The sequence below is a fragment of the Hippoglossus stenolepis genome, chromosome 16 (genome assembly GCF_022539355.2).
Source record: "Hippoglossus stenolepis isolate QCI-W04-F060 chromosome 16, HSTE1.2, whole genome shotgun sequence".
Lineage (NCBI taxonomy): Eukaryota > Metazoa > Chordata > Actinopteri > Pleuronectiformes > Pleuronectidae > Hippoglossus > Hippoglossus stenolepis.
Window position 1 is genome coordinate 8,984,001 of NC_061498.1, and position 19,623 is coordinate 9,003,623.

General features: G+C 41.9%; 1 protein-coding gene across 4 annotated transcripts in view; it reads right to left on the reverse strand.

Annotated features, from left to right (window-relative positions):
* Positions 1-18,860, reverse strand: part of prkar1b (protein kinase, cAMP-dependent, regulatory, type I, beta) — a 60,603-nt gene extending 41,743 nt beyond the window's left edge. Inside the window, exons 1-4 of one of the 4 annotated variants that reach the window (XM_035181584.2) lie at positions 18,660-18,848; positions 17,185-17,372; positions 3,580-3,750; positions 1,337-1,428 (exon numbers count right to left, since the gene is read on the reverse strand). In XM_035181584.2, the coding sequence (XP_035037475.1) occupies positions 1,337-1,428; positions 3,580-3,750; positions 17,185-17,358 (437 nt within the window). In that variant the 5' untranslated portion in view covers positions 17,359-17,372; positions 18,660-18,848. Of the gene's footprint in view, positions 1-1,336; positions 1,429-3,579; positions 3,751-7,095; positions 7,525-7,566; positions 7,703-17,184; positions 17,373-18,659 lie in introns of those variants that run through there. The other 3 variants (XM_035181587.2, XM_035181585.2, XM_035181586.2) reach the window with 3 other exon arrangements.
* Positions 18,861-19,623: the final 763 nt, after the last annotated feature.

Genomic DNA, 19,623 nt, shown 5'->3' on the forward strand with positions numbered 1-19,623 from the left:
CTCCAGGCACAACAACCGCAACACAACCGCAGTGCGACCAAGCCACCAGCCAGCCAAGCAGCAAGCCGTCCAGCACCATCAGCTGGAAGTTAAGAGTGAGGAAGAACAGAGGAGCGGGAGGGAGGCTGAGAGAGAGCAAGTTAGAGGAAGAAGGCAAGGCCAACTATCTGCCATTTCCTCTTGCAATCCAGCAAATTAGATGAGGTTTTCACTAACTAAGAGCCGTCTGCATTTCTAGCTGCCTGTTCACCCACAAATACCACAACAACGAATTTCTGGTTGATGCTAGCCCAGTATAGCGAGAGAGCAAACATGACAGCCAGTCGAATAAATTCGACATCATGCATGGTTTCATGGGCTGACGACACCGTCTTTACATAGCTGAGCATGCCAAAAGGCCTTGGGTGCATTAAAACCTGATGGTTTAGGGTCTAGTGCCACATATCTTTGTGGTGTAACTCTAATCTGCCACATCAGCCACCCAAGTACATAGTTTTTCAGACTGTCCGAATCTATCACATGTTGCACTCTGCTCGGGGCTGCTTCAGGGGCACTGACATGTAATCAGAGGCCTGTGAGCCTGTGCCAAGGGAGCACGGTAAATTGTCAGCTGACGAAAGACTGGAAAGAGTGTGTTTTGGGTTTGGTCTGTGGAGGCTTTAGCCAACAGGAAAGCTCCGGTGTTTTCCTCTCCATGGGACATAATGGATTCTCCCCGCCAATGAAACACTATTCCGGCTGGCGGGCGGGACGGCCAGCCACCTGAGAGCCTTTCCCACAACACCCCCTTCACTGCCAGAGCCAGACCCACTCATCAGTGGAGATGTGGGACAGATGGAAGGATAGAGACAGGATGGTGAAGAGAGGAGGAATGTGAAAGAACAATGAATAGGAGCAGATGGCAAGAAAAAAAGGGAGGGACAAGAGTGGAATTGGCATCTCACTCTCTCTCTAAAGTACTATGGAGAATTTTTGATTTCTGAGCAATGTATCGGTGCACCACCGCCCATATACAGTATATACACAACATGATATCCATAGGTTACCATAACAACTAACTACACAAACAGACACAGCCAGTTGTCCCCTTGCCCACCCTTCGCTGCCACCTCCTCCTCCTCCTCCTCAGCCTCATCTCCCCATGTTAACCCCTTTTTCTCTCTGTCGGTATCTCCGCAGACTTGGGATGGTTTCAAAGCAGGCAACACTGGCACACAGTGGCCACAAGGGCAATACACTCAACTGGAACAAGGGCCTCTGCGGGATTTTATCAGCTTACAAATACACACTCAACACAGTGGGATATGAAGTTATTTGGGTCAAAAAAGTTTTCTACCTTCTCTCATTGTCGTCCAGGTGAGCAAACAGCACATTCTTGGAGATGGCTTTGGCCAAGGCGGTCATGGTCTTGTAGTCCTTTGGGATCACCTGATAAGACGAAGCAGTAAAAATCCATTATAATAAAGTGGACTGCAACAACACTATGCAGGTGGACATATGAAACAACCCAGTATAAATACATAATAGCCCTGACTTCAAAAGCAGACTAAATTGAGTAATTAAAGAGCAGCATATTGGCACACTCTAAAAGGAATATCCCACATATGTGTCTGTGTATTTTTGGGAAAGCCCATCTGTTCAGGGATTACGCTCAAAATGTCATGCGGCCCTTAAAAATTCACAAGAGGCCTGAACTCATTCATAAAACATGCATTTTCATGTCCCGGACTGCGGTGTGTGTGATCATGAGGGAACGGCAACGTCTGTAGCCACAACAAAGCCACATAAGTCTGTATTTAAAAAAGAGGCATCCTTGAAGAGTAGCTCCTTATACCGTGGGGTGAGAAAGGTAAACAGCAACAGAAACAGAGATGAGGAAAGAGTAAGAAGACTGAATGAATCCTTTCAAAACCGAGAGAGACAGGAGTGTGTGTGTGTGTGTGTGTGTGTGTGTGTGTGTGTGTGTGTGTGTGTGTGTGTGTGTGTGTGTGTGTGTGTGCATCTAAGTGTGCACATGTTTTGTCTCTGGTGGTGGTGGAGAGGAGCGGGTAGGCTGTAATTACGTTATACCAACAGATGTCTCCACATGAAGACGACCATGCAGCGCTGCACAACATGCACACAAATACACACACACACACACAACCACATCACATGTAGAATAATTTCTTTTTTAATCTCTGTTCACTGCTTTAGCCTGGCTACCCAGTGGACAGAAGGAGAAAGAGGCTGTTGTGGCCTGGAAACTCAGTTGGAGGAGGGCACATACACCCAGAGGCTCAGTGGTATAAAACTTTTCAGAATCAGATTTTAGGTCAGCACCCGAACCATTAATCACATGATCCACTTCCTGTACTGTCGCCCAGTGGATCATCAAATATCAGGGCAATCAGCTTGTTATCAGTTTGCAACCAGCTTTTGAATCACTCTAAATTGCCCTTTCTAACATACCAGGCCAATGCTAAAACATCTTTAGCCTCTATAGCCAGTTGGGGGAAAGAGGGACAATTTCAAATGGCAAATAACATGTTGATATTATTTTTCTTCAACAGCATTGCAAACAGAATGATGCTGGCTGTAATACATGAAATCCAACAGTCCAAAAGTTAATATGACAAGTGCTCTTTAAAGTTAGAGGAAATATCTGCCTCAACGTCAGTTTTGGATATGTGCACGATATGTGCACGTACCTCAGCACACACACGCACACGCACACACACACACACACACCCACACACACACACACAGCATGCTTCAGTGGCCATGTGATTACAGCGTGGTGACTGGGCTCATGCTGTTTTGTCATTACCCGGCAATTAATGGTGTCTCAAGTAAATCACAATGGAATAAGCACAGTAATGAAATCGTGACTAGGGTGTGTGTGTGTGTGTGTGTGTGTGTGTGTGTGTGTGTGTGTGTGTGTGTGTAGGTGAATTACATAGCACCCTTTCCTGTAGCTCCATTAAACAGGTTACAAGGTGACTGACATAAGCCTCACAGTCCAAAATGAGAAAACATGAAGTCCCTTTACAAAATAAATTATTTTAACTTCTCTTCCCCTTTCAAACATATTGTATGTCATGTTGTCACAGAAGCCACGGATGCAAAGTGCTTCCAAGCATAAAAAGTCTAAATTTACCTTCAGATTTTGTCATAAAATATGCACAGCCTTCTGCAATAACCTGATTTATTATTCAGGGTAAAGGATTAGAGAACCTAACATTTTCCAGTTAGATTTCCCCCATGGAAAGACAATTTCTTGGCCGTGTAACTAGGCTTCAAAACAGCTTTTACAGCTGATATTTTAGAGGTCTCCAGCTCTAAATAAACAACGTATGTGTGACATTTTGGTTAAAAGTTTTAAAAAGGTTACATATTCCCTCTTTTTCTCGTATATTGTGTATGATACATCTAACAGCTTTGAGCAGCAAAATATGGATTCATCCATTTTATAATAGATAATAGGCATTGACTGGAAGTGTCTGTGTTAGAACATGTTGATGAGTTTGCATATTCAAGCCAAGCATGTACTGGTTCTGTCACAGATGTTTGCTCATGCATTACTCTATCAAGGCTGACCTTGCGAACGTAGCTGACAGCATCCTCTTCGGTATAGACCTCGGCACTGACCCCTCCTCTGCGGCGCCGGGCCTTGACAACTGGGTTTGGCGGTGGGGGGGAAACTTCATCATCATGTGAATCTGACTGGCTGTTAGATTTCTGACGTGCCATGATTTGCTTGCATTCTTCCTGTAAAAAGAAAGGAGAGACATGATTGGTAGACGGACATGCATAGAGAGAGAGAGAGGCACAATTAATCCTTTTCCACCAACATTGACCAGGTTCCGTTCCAGTTCGTGCACCTTATTTTGACCCATTTGGAGCATTTCGACCAAATATAAATGGGTTAGGAACCTGATAAGTTCCCAGCTGGAATAAAAATTAACAGGTTAGCTGTGACAACATCAGTGGACTTGTGATATTCTACCAATTGGATTGAAAAGATGAAGAAGGCAAGCATGTAAGAAATTGTACGAAAAAAGATCATCCGAAAAGTACAGTATAAGTACAAACACTGGTAATCAGTGTGATCCACCATCTTGCACTGATTGTTTACTCTGTTAGTGCATTGTGTAATGCCCCCCCCCCCAATAATGGTTCCAATCTTCCACTCTGGTTTACTGTGTTGCACCAAGTGTCCAGGAATCCTGAAAGGAACAGATTCAAGGACCAGAGCAGACTGAGTAGAAAAGAAGTAAGAGACGGAAAGAAAAATGTATTCAGTGGTTAAAAAAAGGCAGATAGATCTATAAAAACACTGTCAATTATTTGACTGCGTAACCAACACACGCAACTACCGTTGCTTTAGGCAAGAACAAGATCATATGAGAGCATCTGTTATTCTTCCACCTCACGAATGATCACACAATAAACAGCTGACAAACCTTTTCAAACACAGTGTTTGGTCTTACAGCAAGCATCATGCGGTTTTAATCACGTCAGACAATAAAACAGAATAGACCTCAGAGAAAGTAATGAGGATGTCCTTGTCCTGAGTGTATGCTGTGTGGGGCATGTGTCTGCCACCTTATGAAGTGAAAGCTTTCAAATAATAATATATGCAGGTTTAACCATGCAGACAGAAGAAGGCTTAACCAGGTACTCTCCTCCTCTCAGATGATGTTTATAAAGACATGAAAGGGGAGACAGGATGCTTGTGTCTGGCTGTTGTTTCAACTGCTGAATACTCTGCAGGTGTTGAATATTGATTGCAAATTGATTAACACTTTAGCATAGGACAACATAAAACCACTGTGAGCTTCCTAATATGCGAGACAAGGGCAATAGGATAACAGTTTGTACAAAGGTAGCCAGTATCCAGAGCAGAGTGTATGGGTACAACTAACAGCATCTGGTGTGTATCTGTGTCCACCTGCTGGCACTGAGTGTGTTTTTCTTTCTTAGTGTGTCCAACAGCTCAGTGGGAGTTGACTTGACAGCAGTGTTATTCACCCCGACATATTTTGGCACAATAACCAAAACACATTTTAAGCAAGATTTCAGTAGATTTAAGGTCTTTCTTCTATTTGTTGCTTTACTGCATTTCTATTGAGCGGTCACAAATAAACAAGATGTCTCAAAGAGACAAGACTCCAGATGGTCAAGTGTTGCCAGACACTCTCTCACTGCAGCACAGAAACACAGACAGAAATAAACAGGGAGAGAACATAGAGCAGATTTTTCTTGGTCTGATCACTAAACAAACTATTGAAAGACATGATATTCAAATCCACTGTATTCACTTCAGTTTGGAGTAGAAATCGATCATTCAATTGATGATTGATTATTTTGGTCAAGCAGGAAGGCTTTCATCAAATTTCAATATGAAGGTACAGGCAACAGACACACAACTCTTTCCATACCAAATAGATACATGAAGTTTTTTAAAAATGTATTCAAGTGCATGGTCTTTCAATTTGAGAGCAGGATTTATTGATTTCACTTTCAGATTTTGTAATGCTTTCACTCAAAGCCCTGTGCTCCCACTTCAAATAGCCCCTGCTTGTTCTTTACTCTGCTTGTGCTCAAACTGTGCACTTGGACTCTGATATTTTGTTCTTGAACAGATTTCCTGTGCTCCAGCTTCAGCGCTTCTCGCTCTCACGGTGATTTTGCACGCATGTGATACATCTGCTCTCAGAATTCTCCTCTGCGCTTTGATTATTTTTCTGCCCTCAAAATTCCCTAACCAATAGAATGCCAGGTGTAGTGTTGACGAAGGATGGGGGCACTCATGCCCTTCACAGCTTCATTTTTCACATTTGGCTAACACAGTTGTGCAACAGAAAAATTAACCAGTGACAATTTTAACAATTATTAATAATTCAAGGTATTTATTGAAGCATCACAGCTGGTAGAACACAACACCCTTTTCTATGAAGCATATTGAGGAGATGAGTACACGTGGGGAGCAGAGGGGTTATTGAATATCTTAAGCAGACAGCAGTAAACAGAGACAGTGAGACGACCTGTGACAGAGATATCAAGAGGACCACAGACACATGGAGAGCCAGAGAGAGAGAGGTGCTGAGAGTAGGTGACAAAGAGGAGACTGTCACGTTACCTGAACACAGACAGTAATGTCAAATACAGACCTCCCAGTTCTCTGTACACTATCTACTGTTTCAATCACCCCACCAACATCATGTAATGGGAATGGACACAGTAATACAGCATTTCTATAACGATACAAAACATCAGCCAGTTTCACTTGTGTAGAGGGCAGCCATCAGCTTGCACTTTCACTCATTCCTTCCATCTCATAAACTTTGTCTCTCAATTTCACTCCCTGACTTTATCTTTCCGTTCATTCCATGCTCACTGTGATGCCATGTACACTGTCTGTCTGAAACTATTTGATAATGCGGATCATACACAAAAACAAGCACAAGCACACACACACGCACAAGCACACACAGACAGAGAAGTAAACATACTCCACAGGCATGCGCGCACACACATACACACTTCTTGCTTACGCAGAGTCACTGCTTGAGGGAATACAGCCAGCAGGAGGAGAGGAGGAGAGGCAGAGACAGAACATCGTACACACACACACACACACACACACACACACACACACACACACACACACACACACACACACACACACACACACACACACACACACACACACACACACACACACACACACACACACACACACACACACACACACACAAATAAATGCACAGGCAGACTGCAGGGGGAGAGGAGAGCTCACCGCTCCAGCTTAATCAAGGTGGCAAGGTCTGCAATCAGGTAAGACACATTCATCCTCTGAAGACAGCGACAGCAAAGCCAAAACACATTTCCAGTCCATTCAAGCACTGCAAACATATGATATATGTTTTATCTCCTCACTCTAGACTACAAGTCTGAATCACCAACTACCAAACACTGTTCACATTCTGCTGTGTGTCACCTGGCACTAACAAGCATCTTTACCTTGCAACAAAACTTGCACACTCCTGCCTCATACCGGTTAGTTTCACAGGCTAACTGCAGACAAAGTTTGTAAGCAGAGGTATTTACCATGGCATGGAGGGCCCCTGGTCAGGCCTACTGTGTGTCCCTCAGCCTGTCAGAGGCACCAGGCATCAAGTCAAAGTGTGTGTGTCAAAGACTGCATGGGCATCAACACACATGGATCCCGACCTCATACACATGCCACAGCACAGCAGCATCTTGCCATACTAGCACAGCGACAGCATGCAGCCCTCTGTGTGTGTGTGGGTGTGTGTGTGTGTGTATGCACACTCAGGTTTGAATGTGTGTGTGCAATTAAGCAGAGAATTCAAGTGAATGAAAGAGTGAGTGAGAGAGCACGAGTGGCAAAATATCTGCAATCCCCACGACACAGCAGCTAAAGAACAAGACTACTGATGAAAACACTGATCACAGCAAAAAGCTTGTCTCTCCATCGCTCCTGCGCAACTCCGTCTGCTTTCTAGCCTCTCTCTCCCGCTCTCTCTCTCTCTCTCTCTTGCGCGCATACACACTCACAATCAGGTGGCGCAATGAGCGGTCTCCTCTCGCTTCCCCCCTGTCACTATGACAACTGGGTACCGTGAGCATCCTGAACAGTTGGTGGAGAGTCTGAGCAGGAAGCTCACACACCTACATTTGCGCGCGCACACAGACGCACACACACCAGCTCTGACGATTGTTGACAGATTGTCTGTCTGTCTGTCTGTCTCCCTCTCTCTCTCTCTCTCACACACACCAACACATACAGTGATTCAGTTCACAGAAGGGACAACGTCATACCCTTCAATACAGACTTCTGTTCTGACCAAATGGCCTAATCTGTGTGTTTTGAACCAGCAAATGGCTGCAAACATTCTCACAGGGATTCATCATTGTGCCACACACTCCCTGTTTGTACCAGACACTCTTCTGTACCATGTCTTTCTCAGTCCTCACTGTTCTTCCAGCCCCACCCACATGCTTTCCTATTCGGTCAAAGGGTCAGACACCAAGCGAGGACTCAATGTTTGGCTCCCAACAACTCTGAATACTGTTGTGCCGCCAGTGCTCAAACACAGGAAGTCCCCATCAGTCCAAGATAAGGTTGGAACAGCTGAAATGAGATAAACCTTTGGTTTTAGCTTTTCTTTTTAGCAAAACCCATGTTTAGTCATATTTTTTCCAGCCATTTGACTTTTTTTGCTATTCTTTCTCAATCTGAGAAAGTGTAAAATCTATGTCTACCACCATTAGATACCTTTTCAAATGTAAAGTAGCCCTCTTTTAATATTCTCCCGTAAATTGTATCTATTTAATAATATATTTTCTAGTCTAGAATCAGTGCTAACAGAATCAGCCCCCCCTCCTCCGCTGTCCCTGCGTCATCACTAAGGCCTTGGTGCCAGAGAGAAAGGACAGAAGAGGAGGGCTAGAAGAGGAGACAGAGGACACGCTCGTAAGCAGGGCATGGACGATCTGTAAAAAATGGCCTTTCCATTGGAGAAACAGTGACAGTGGGTCAGAGATTAACCCAAAAAATGAAGATGCAGACAAAAGAAGACACACATCGAGTCCCATGAACACATGCTCCATGTAAATTTGCCGTTATTAAACCACTGTCAATTACAGTTTCAACTCATTTATAGATGAGTCATATTATAATGTTCCTTTCCTGTTTTGTCCTGCCCCTGAGCTAATTTGCGCCGAGCAGATAGGAACTAAAGTTATGACTTTCATCGCAACAGCTGTGAACAAATGTTCATCAGCCCAACCACCATTATGTTCAGCACAAAAGCATCCAAGCTTTCACGAGAGCGGATCAGTGGGGTGGCAGAGCAAAAGCATCTGAATATCCATTCGTCCATCAAGGGATTTAAGATTAATTATTTTAAGATGAGGTGGAGAAGAGGAAACATCCATAAGCAGTTACCTTAGGTAGCCTCAGTCCGGTGACGTGAACGAGTTAATGCTGAAAGCATGCGAGTGAACCAAAAGCAACAAGGTGCTGCACAATCACCAACACACACACTCACACTCACACACACACACACACACACACACACACACACACAGGTAATGAAGCATAGAGAGCAGATACACCAGCAGAACTAACAGTCTACTCATCACTCTGTTCCACACCATTACAGCACCACAATGGACGGTTTGCTGCTATATTAAGTGCGTGTGTGTGTGTCCTCCTGCCAAAGAAATTATGTTCACTCTCATTATGCTTTCAGCACACACAAATTAATTTTGCTCTCCATATGACGCCTCTCCACTGGCTTAATTAATTATCTATGTTAACCCTCAATTAACCAACAGTTATTAAAACCTAAACCTTCAGTTTAATCTCAATGCCAACAGTCATGAGTTAAAAAACTTGTAAGAGGCAGATTTGTGTTCCTACAGCATCAGGTCGAAATAACAGGTAAACTATAGAACATGTTCTGGGATAACAGAGAGGCATCATGCTTTTATTTCAGAATTGCATAGACAACTCAACCTTGCTCCTTACATCCCAATGTATAGTTTTCTCATGATTACAGGATGTTGGTGGGAGTTAATATATTTTCAGTTACTACAAGGCAAGTTTCACATGTTTCTAGACTGCACCATGCAGTAAGAACTGAATATGTGCTAGCTATTGCTTTTCGTTTGATTATTGAGGTAAATGAATTGCATTCTTGACGGCTTGAACATACTCGAAAAACTCACCGAACTTTGCGGGTGCGTCATGCCTGTTGAAAATGTATGTATTCTGGAGTAATTCGAATTTGGCATGGAAAATGGCTCAACAGTGCCCCCTAAAACGCAGAAGGTCCGTCTTGTTTAACTGATCTTTACCAAATTCGGTACACACGTGTATCATCACTGGACAAAAAAAAGTCCCTAGCACCAATTTGATTAATGCAAAATTGGATTTTTGTCCATTTTACACGATGTGTATATTAACAAACTCCTCCTAGAGCTTTCATCGGATCAACTCAAATTGTGAGTTTTCGTCACACGGAGTAACCGTGGCGTGGCATCAGATTTTGATGAATCACCATCAAAACACAAGGTTGTATCTCGGACATACATGGTCCAAAGTAGCTCATCAAAGGAGCTTTTGATGACATAAAAGATGTCTTCTATGTCATCAAAGGTGCCTTCCTCATTGAGGAGAGCTGGATTCCAAGACACACCCACAACTCCAGCTCGATCCTGTGGAACAAAGTCTAGGTCATCAGCATCAGAGATTTCAGACTCAGAATCAAGACCAAGAATTAGCTCATCTTCCTCATCCTGTTCTTCATACAGCATCTTTATGACCATGTCAACCGTAAGTCTGAAATGATTGCGACCAGCAATACTAGCACTCTGGATAAAGAAAATCAAAAGCATATTCTCAAATGCTCAATCAGTCTATTAAGTATATACTGTTATATTTCGAGTTTTATTTTCTTGATCTAGCTATGTTTAGCTAACCAGAAAAGAAGCTAGCTAGCTAACAGCTAGTTAGTATTGTACATATTTGTCTTTCTCACTAGTAATGGATTGTAAGATAAGACTTACATGCATCAGATGTGAAAAAGCAGCTGGGTGAAATGAATGGTAGGTGTTCCGTAGTGAATACATACTGTATGGGTCATTTTGTACCCGTTTGTTTATAAAGTAAGAAAGGACAAAGTAAAATAATGATTTGTGGTAATCAAAAAAAAACATGCTGCGTTTTTTCTGTTCGCATCTTTCTGCTCTCAGAAAAAAAACATAGCTTAGTAGAGGAAGGTGGAGGGATATAACGGGCAGATGAGAGAGGACAAAGAAGGACCACCATGTAGACAGGAGCTGGGGGTCCAATTTACCTGGTGGGACCCAGAGTGGGGGCCAGGGAAGAGGAGGTTTAGGCCTGGGTCACTGCATGCACCCCCAGGCTGAGTACCTTGCCCCCAGCACGGTGGTGATGAGTGAACACACAGAAGCTGGATATAGTCCGTTTTCTAGGTTTAAAATACACCATACACACACTGCTGGCACACACGTGTAGGTTGATGGTCTCAGAGCAGAACAAGAGGGAGACAGGGAGAATGTAAAAGAAAGAAAAGGAAAAGTAGAAGACGGGGAGATAATCAAAGCTACACCAAATTCTCTTCTGAATGCTCTCAGCAGACTCAACAAACAACCCCCCCGACAAATTGTCAATCAGAAGCCTTTGAAGGGACTGGCAGATTTGTTATGATAGGTCTTGGTGACAGCTGAATGGATGGCAGCGCAGAAAGGCTTCTCATCTTACAGGGGAGGGGGAGAGAGCGGCTGATTGATTGATAGAGAGACAGAGTGAGGAACTCTCCCATGATGCAACATGATGGGACCTAGTTTACATTTGCATGCTTTATGATGTTGTGTTGAGCAATACACAATCATTAGATGTGGACAGATATATATATATATGAGAGTTAAAAATATATAGGTTGTAGCTAATAATATATAGCTTTACAGCATTAAATCTAATTTAAATGTATTCTAAAGGTAAACAGAAGCCAGCGAGTAGATGTTCAAATCGGAATGTGTTTTGTTTCAGTTTCAGTATAGAGACATAGAGAGATCAAGCAAGTTTAAGTGGAACAGTTATATGTATAAAATGATGGTAAAGAAGAAAGGAATCATATTAGGAGAAAGCTCAATTATGTAAAACAGGATACTGGTGAGAATAAAAGAAGAAAGAAAAACAAAAGGGAATAAGACAAAATTTGGATGGATGTGACCACTGAGAAAAAAGACATGAATGAACAGATGAGGGACAAAAGCTAGAACATAGAAGCAGGAGTGAAGCATGAGACACGAACTTGTGACAGCCCTGTGAGTGTAGGGAACACAGGGAGCATTCTGCTAGTCATAATACCACAGAGCAACTCACAGCCACAAACAGACATATACATTCTGTGGAAAGCTCGTGCTACAAAAGATCAGGAGACCAGGTCACAACTTTCAAAGTCAAGTTCAAGTCAAATTTTCATAATGGCAGCTGACCCCTTGATAAACTGAGTAGCACATCCACACTCACACATTCAGGCATGTCAATTTTAGCTGTTAAACAAATCTGTAATAATGAAGACTGATGAGATTTAGTCACCATTTCTGGGTTAGAGCAGCATTTTACTGTGTCAAATAGACTTCTGCAGGGATATTCACTTATTATTATTATATATACACACGATTATAGCAAATACAAATGCCATGATAAGTCTGTGGTATTTCAATCAATTCTTTGTTTACCACTGTTTCAATACCATCAGTATGCCATAATTTTCTTTAATAAGCTTTTGTATTAACCACAGACTGTATGTAAGGTGACAACCCCCCAAAAGTGAAGGCAAAGCAGCTCGAATGACCCCCGGTGGCTGGTTGTTGTGTAGGTCGTAAACCCCACCTCCTCCATGTTAGCAGATGAGACACGGAAAAAAATTAAAAGTAAAAATACTCCAATCTGCAATTTTAGGTTGTTCTTATCACACGGATGTATGTCCAAGTGCTCATTGTGTGTTCATTCTGGTAAGTTTGGTTTTACTTCCCTATGAGATATTAGAAAAACTAAGTGAAATGATTGACAACTGAGACAAACACTAACACAGAAACTAACCATCTATTCCATTGTAAACTGACTAGCATTATTTATGCTTCAAATGTAAAGTAAATAAGAGTGACAAACATATTAACAAATACTAAACATCTGTTAAAAGACAGTCCTGTTAGAACACTATGCTAAATTGCTACAAATATGTTGCCTTTTGACACTGTAGTGTGCCAGAAATGAAGGTTCACTTCTCAGCAATTACACACTGAGCTGTGAGAAGATGAGAACACCCATGTGAAGCTACTGATCTGTACAAATCAAAGGCATCATTACCATGCATAAATAGGCAGGATGAAAGGGAGCGAGACGCCTGTTATTTAGTGATTCACAACGTCAACTGGGGACTAGAGACATATTATTATATCGAAACAAAAGTCAAAAACAAACTAGTCAGACTGATGATTGAGTGTGATCTCAAGTGTGCTTGTGATGTGCAAGAAAATGTATGTATGTCAAGGGAAAAAAACCATAAACATCAAAGAACTACACAAGCCACAAAGAGATTTTAGAGATAAATATGTGAGAGCTGCATGAAATGGATCTTATGCAGATATGAAATGAGGTTAGATCTGGCAAAAAGGGGAGAAAGAATACCCTGGTGATCAAACGGGCACACAGAAAAACCTGAATATATTCGAGGACAGAAAGAATAAACTTTGTGAATAAAAGAGCTCATTGAACACAGAATAGACTACAGTCTAACAATCCTCTGCTGTTGCCTAGGTTACCGCCTCTAGTGGGCGACCAGTGTTGACGAAAGGTGACTGTGAGAGACTAACATAAACAAACATGGAGGGTGAGGTACAGGAGAAAATGTGATGACAGAGGAGGTGTATTATTTTCTATCCTCTGTTTTTGTGTTGTGAGCCAAAGATGCCTTCTCTGAATGACTCAGAGAGTCAGAGACAAGATCTGACCCCTTGATTTAATTCCAACTCTTAAAATTCAGGATGTTGGTCTGTATTTAAAATGTGCCTTCGTCTACTATAGCCTTTTTCTGAAGCATAAGATTTGTGGACACGTGAGCTGCTTTCAGACATGCACTGAACTCTGCAGTTCCTCCGTATTGTCTCCGGAGGAGGTGCATGTGTGAACGCAAATGTCCGAGTGAGACACTCTGTACTTTCTGTGGACTTTATCCACCTGGCCTCCTAGTATAATGTCCGTAGAAATCCAAGAGAAGTCGATGTGTGGACACAGTGAGTGTCTTCAAACACGCAAAAACAAATATCTCCCGGTGAAAAAGCGCCGTCATACACGTAGAAGACATCGACGAATGTGTCGAGAGAGTTTGTGGTGAAAAGAGCTGATGTCAGACTCATGGTGCTGTAAACATGATAACCTGAGTTAATACGTCACTTCCTGCCTGTCTGCTGCACCCGGCTGCTCCACCTCTCACCTGAATAATACAGAGGATTGGTTGCTGTTGTGAACGCGGAAAACCTCCCGCTGTGTTGTTCATGCGTGAAAGGCAGACTACGGGTAAACTCAGTAGCCAATTCTGAAGATTTTCAATGTTTTATCGGTTTTAGGTGTGGATCATGTCACCAATACAAAATTGAGAAAATAAGATCTGCGGTCCCAAATCCAGATTAAATGGGCATGGCTTGTTGAAACAACTGTTGTCCCTGTGCGGGTGGAAAGGAGCACAGTAAACTCCTTAAATAACTGGGACACCACAAAAGCAGCAGACAGTTCTACAAATGACTGACCTCACAACACAAGCAAAGACTGGACAGCTTGAAGAGAATAGTATTGGGCAACTGAGGGCCTGAAGCAGCTGAAGGGGCTGGAGGCCTGGAGTTTTTTTATTCCAACCACTTGTATACATTTGATTTTACTGACCACAACGCAGCAGCATTACTGTTCAATCCCAACTCCACCAGGAATACATTAGTTGCTTGCTACCTTATAATACATAGCTGCAGATAGAGCACAAGTAGCAATAATAACATTTTATCATAGTGTTATTTTGTGCGTGTGTGATTGCAAGATGGAATCCTAACGTGGTGTGAGTCAATGGCTTTTTTGCAAGTGTGGCAGTTGAAGGCTGAATTCATTAAAACCATTGCACCAAAATAGGTGTACGCCGTCAAAACAATTCCTCAAATAGTTCATGTTTATATAATGAAAACATTATGAGCATAGGAGGTGTCCTCGATATGTGTCCTCGTGATATTGGTGCATATTAAGGCAAAACTCCAGACCCCATTTCCTCTGTATTTGATAAAAATAACCTTTCCAGTCATGTAAACAGAAATAGTATGTGTAGCAGTTAGCTTTGCGATCATGACAGATGTACAGGTGGAAATGGGTCGGATTAAAAACTATATGTAAGCAGCAGCAACGACAGTGTAATACTAGCAATGCATCACAGCTACATACACAGCTAGATTCTCAGAGAACTAATGCTGTAAAATTGTACAATGAACCCCCTAACGCGGTGCATTATTAAAAGAGTCTGTCCATCTGTCCATACATCCATCCATTAGCTACACCACTTATTCTTTGTGGGTCGCAGGGGAGCTATAGGGCTAATTACAGTTGAAATTAGGAGAGAGGCGAGAAACACACTGGTTATTCAAAGAGTGATATTCACATTAAGAATTGACCCCAAAGCAGTTACATTAATGTAGGCAACTTTTCATTTTACATTAAAGTGCTTTTTTTATTCCAGAGCAGAGGGTGTAAAATCCCTGTTTAGTCATTTCCCATTCTTAATAATGATATTCACACATCTGATCACTGTGCCACAAGCACATTCATGTAACAATTAAGAAAATGTTTCCATCTTAAATGTTGTTGAGATGGGATACACACGGGGAAGGTGAGCGGTGTATGTCGTTTTACAGCATGAATCAATTGCAGCTTGCTACTGTACGGCTTCTTCTGTGTTCGATCACAGTCATTAGTATTCATGTTGGTTCACTGACTATGCAGCATTACAGTCGCTACTAACAGCAGCTCCACTTAAAACTTGCATTCTGTCCTAAAACCTAAGCATATATCTTGCAGTGCAGACCATAGTTGAAAAGGAGGATGTGACTTGATACTTGGATAAATATATGTCACTGAACTTTGAAAAAACAGGTGAAACAGATCTTTTGCAGTTACAGAAACAAAGCTGAAACCAGTGTTACCACAGGCCATGCAAACAGCCCAGTCCAAACAGGCATGTTTAGTATGGGCACTGCAGTAGTAGATATCATGTGGAAAATATCACTTTTCATTTTTAAAAGCTGATCAAATCAGATGACTCTCACATGCTACCACACGTACACACACACACCACTGGATTGAGACCCTCCTCAAGGCATGGGGATCGTGAACTTGAGTCCTCCTATATCTCATGTCTACTCACAATAGCTTCTCTTGTAGGAGACTTTTTTTCCAAGGCCGAAATTCTCCTTAGTACATCAACAGCCTACAGCTCTACCTCATACACCTTTATGATCTATTTGTGACAGTAGTGTTAGAGTAGAGCCCATTGTTCAGCTCAAAATCTTGTGATCCACTCATGAGCAAACCCATCTGTATCTCTGCTTGATCAAAGCCAAACGCCGGGAACATCCTTTTAGGCTAAATCCTGAGACACCCTGTTTTAAGGTTAACTTGGATTTTAGGCACAATAATACCTGTATAATATTTGTACAATCACTAGGGAGTTTATTATGTACACTAAACTCTCACAGTCTAATACAACAGTCCCTCCATGATGATCATAACATTTAGTTTTCATTGGAATTGTTTTAGGAAATGTTGATATAACTATTTAATCTTTTTGAAGGATGTAATTTGTTATACTGTTGAATTGTTTTTCAGTGTCCAGGCAATGCTCTGTTATGAATATAACAAGCGATGGCCCCATTTAACAGTACAATAGAAACACCTGTCCAAGTATTTAGTTTTTATGTACCTACATCAAAATGACCATTTAAAGGGAATATGAAATCCGAATCTGAAGTTTTGCAACGGCAGATTTAAAAATGACCATAAAATTAAATCACAATCTCATGAAAACAGATTTAAATGTAGGATTTCTTGCAGGGCTGTTGCACTGGACTGTATTAGCTAGATGTTCCTAATAAATTGCTTTAAATGTACATTATGGTGTGTCACCTAGTAGATTCCAAGTTATTCAGCTCAAAAAGCACCTTATAAATTTAGGATTCCATTGAAGGAATTGAAATTATAGCTCTAATGCATAAAACTGCGCTATTGTGCAGTGCATGGTAACATCTGCAATGAGATTTAAATTTTACACAAGTTTTCACAATATTAAAACAACATTTCACATCATAAATGAGCTTCTAATAACCATGTGTATCACAGACTGTGATACATGATGAGAAATGTTAATCAGAAGAATGTAACAAATAAATCACTACTTGGGACACACTGCTATACATTTATGTCACATCTCATACTCAGGTTATTGCAACAAACAACTTCAAGCTCACCACATCAAAATATAAGGTGCACGTAGAGACTACAAATAATAGAACTAAGTCACACAAACACAGAACTTTTTTATAACCAACCTTCTCCAGCTTTTCAAAATGCTCCCTCAGGAACTTCATAGGACGCTCAGGCTTAGCGATGCAGAGGTTCACTATGCACTCTTTGAGGATCTGCTGGATGTTGTGCTTCTGCACAAAAATTTCACAGCCCTTCAAACTCTCGTCGTCTTCCAGAGTGGAGGAGGAGGTGGCCATCTTATCTTTTATCTCTGTGGCAGTGGGAGAAAACAGGGTGGACCATGAGAGGAGGGGAGGGAGAGCAGAACAGAGACGAGGGCAGAACAGGGCAGCAGGGGATTACAACACAAAATAGTTGAGAGGGGCAAAATGCGGAGTGCATGTTGTATGGTAAGCAGGGAAAAGGGGAGAGAAAAGAAGAGCAATGGTACGTGGGAAGGAGGTAACTGGACATTTTACACCATGTCGCCTATGTTTCCTGTGAAGGACCTCATGGCATGAACTGTCGTAAGATGGCAAGATTGTTACAGGTATATGTAACCTGTTTTTTTTCCGCTGAAGAAGACTGATAACTTAAAAAGACAATCATTAAGTTAGTGTATCAGTTGTAGGTTTGGTCAATATGACAATATAGGCAATTTAAATTTGACTGTGATCTCACTGATACAGTTTAACCAGGACAGTTTGCCATACTACCATAGTAAATGTCAAGGTAGCTCCCCTGAGTGTATTACACCTCTGTGGTTAGGGTTAGGGGTTGCTGTGATTTTTTGGCTCTAAAATGAAGATGCACCTTGATTTGTCCAGTTTGATTTTGCAATGAATTTATCTATAAACATTTTCTCGAATCGTTCTCCCCCCCCAAAACAAAACACTATATAACGATGCAGATCACAAAATATGATTACATGTGACAAGACGAGGCTTTTAATTCTAACCACGCACTCTTGTTTGGTTGACATCTTGAAATTGCATCCCTGAACTTTCCAGGGAATATGGAGTGATTTGGTAACGTAAACACCTCTACATGTGGAAGTGAAGCAGACATGTCACAGTGCATGACAGCTCCCATCAGCCTCGTTATCTCAGACAATAAGGACACAGTCTATCACATATCGAGCCAGGAAGCTGAGCAGGATGGGGCTAGCTGTTCACTACTAAACCTGAATCACTTCCTCAATGGGAAATCGCGATGCTACGGTTAATATTGCATAATAAATCACACCGAGACATCACATCGGGACATGGCCTCTGCTGAGTGCAGTTTCTTCACCTCTAACAGCAGAGCAGTGCCCACACTTAGCATGTTTAGCTCCTGTGAAGCTAGTGATGACACCGGGCACCTGTTCAGCTGCAGTCAACACACAGGCTAACCCAGCTAGCCTTGCTAACCTCACAATGACAACCAAACAAACAACGAAGTGGAATTCACTGCGACTGCCGCGGCGTCACAGCCACGTTTAAATAAATAAATATATATATATATATATATGGTAGAGTTCATAATAGCAGGGCGGTGGAGTCGGTGCTCTCCCTACCGTTATTTTGCGGAGGATGCTCGGTGAGAAAACACCTCTGTGTCGGTGGGAGACAGGAGAGGGACACGGTGTGTTAGTGGATGATGATGATGCTGCTGCTGCTGCTGCTGCTGCCACGGCTCTGCGTCAGTCCCGATGACGTCAATCTGTCATCTCCACCGCAGCGGCGCTGTCTCGAGGAGGCAGCGAGCACGCGCAAGGCACGTTTACAGGTAGAACGCGTTAAAGGAAACATCCGCCCTAAAAACCAAGTGGAGTGGCCTCAGGCACAGTAAGCATCCATGCAGATCTCTCTCTGGACCACAATAACAGGCTGCCTGCAGTGAAATCATACCCCCAAAAATATATGACATTTTTCTTGCATAAACTTTACCTAACCTCAGGTAAAAAAATCTTTCAAGGAAACATCCTCCCTTAAAAGAATTGGGACGAAGCTTATTGTACCACTTACTATTCATCATGTGTGGACAGAATGTTCATACTCTGCATTTATTTAATTTTATTCTATATATTTTAACTTGTAAATGCTTTATTTTGTTTATCCTATTGTCCTGCTTATATTTCTTTACTCTCTTGTCTGACCTGCCTGCTGCTTGTCTGACCTGCCTGCTGCTGTAACAAGAGGATTTCCGCGATGTGTGGATAAATAAAGTTCTATCTAATCTAATCGAACAAGCTGCCTGCAGTGAAATCATACCAAACAAATTTATTTGAAAATATGAGTTTTGCATAAACTTGACCTAACCTCAGGTAAAAAAAATCTTTAAAGAAGACATCCTCCCTAAAAAGAAGTGGGACGAAGCTTATTGTACTTAACAAGCTGTCTGCAGTGAAATAATATTTTATGTAAAAACATTTTTTTACAAAAACTTCATCCAACCTTTTACAGAAGTGTAACATTGGGACACTTAATTTCAGCATTTATTCCTATTATACCTGCCAGTTTGCAGGTTATAAAATCTTC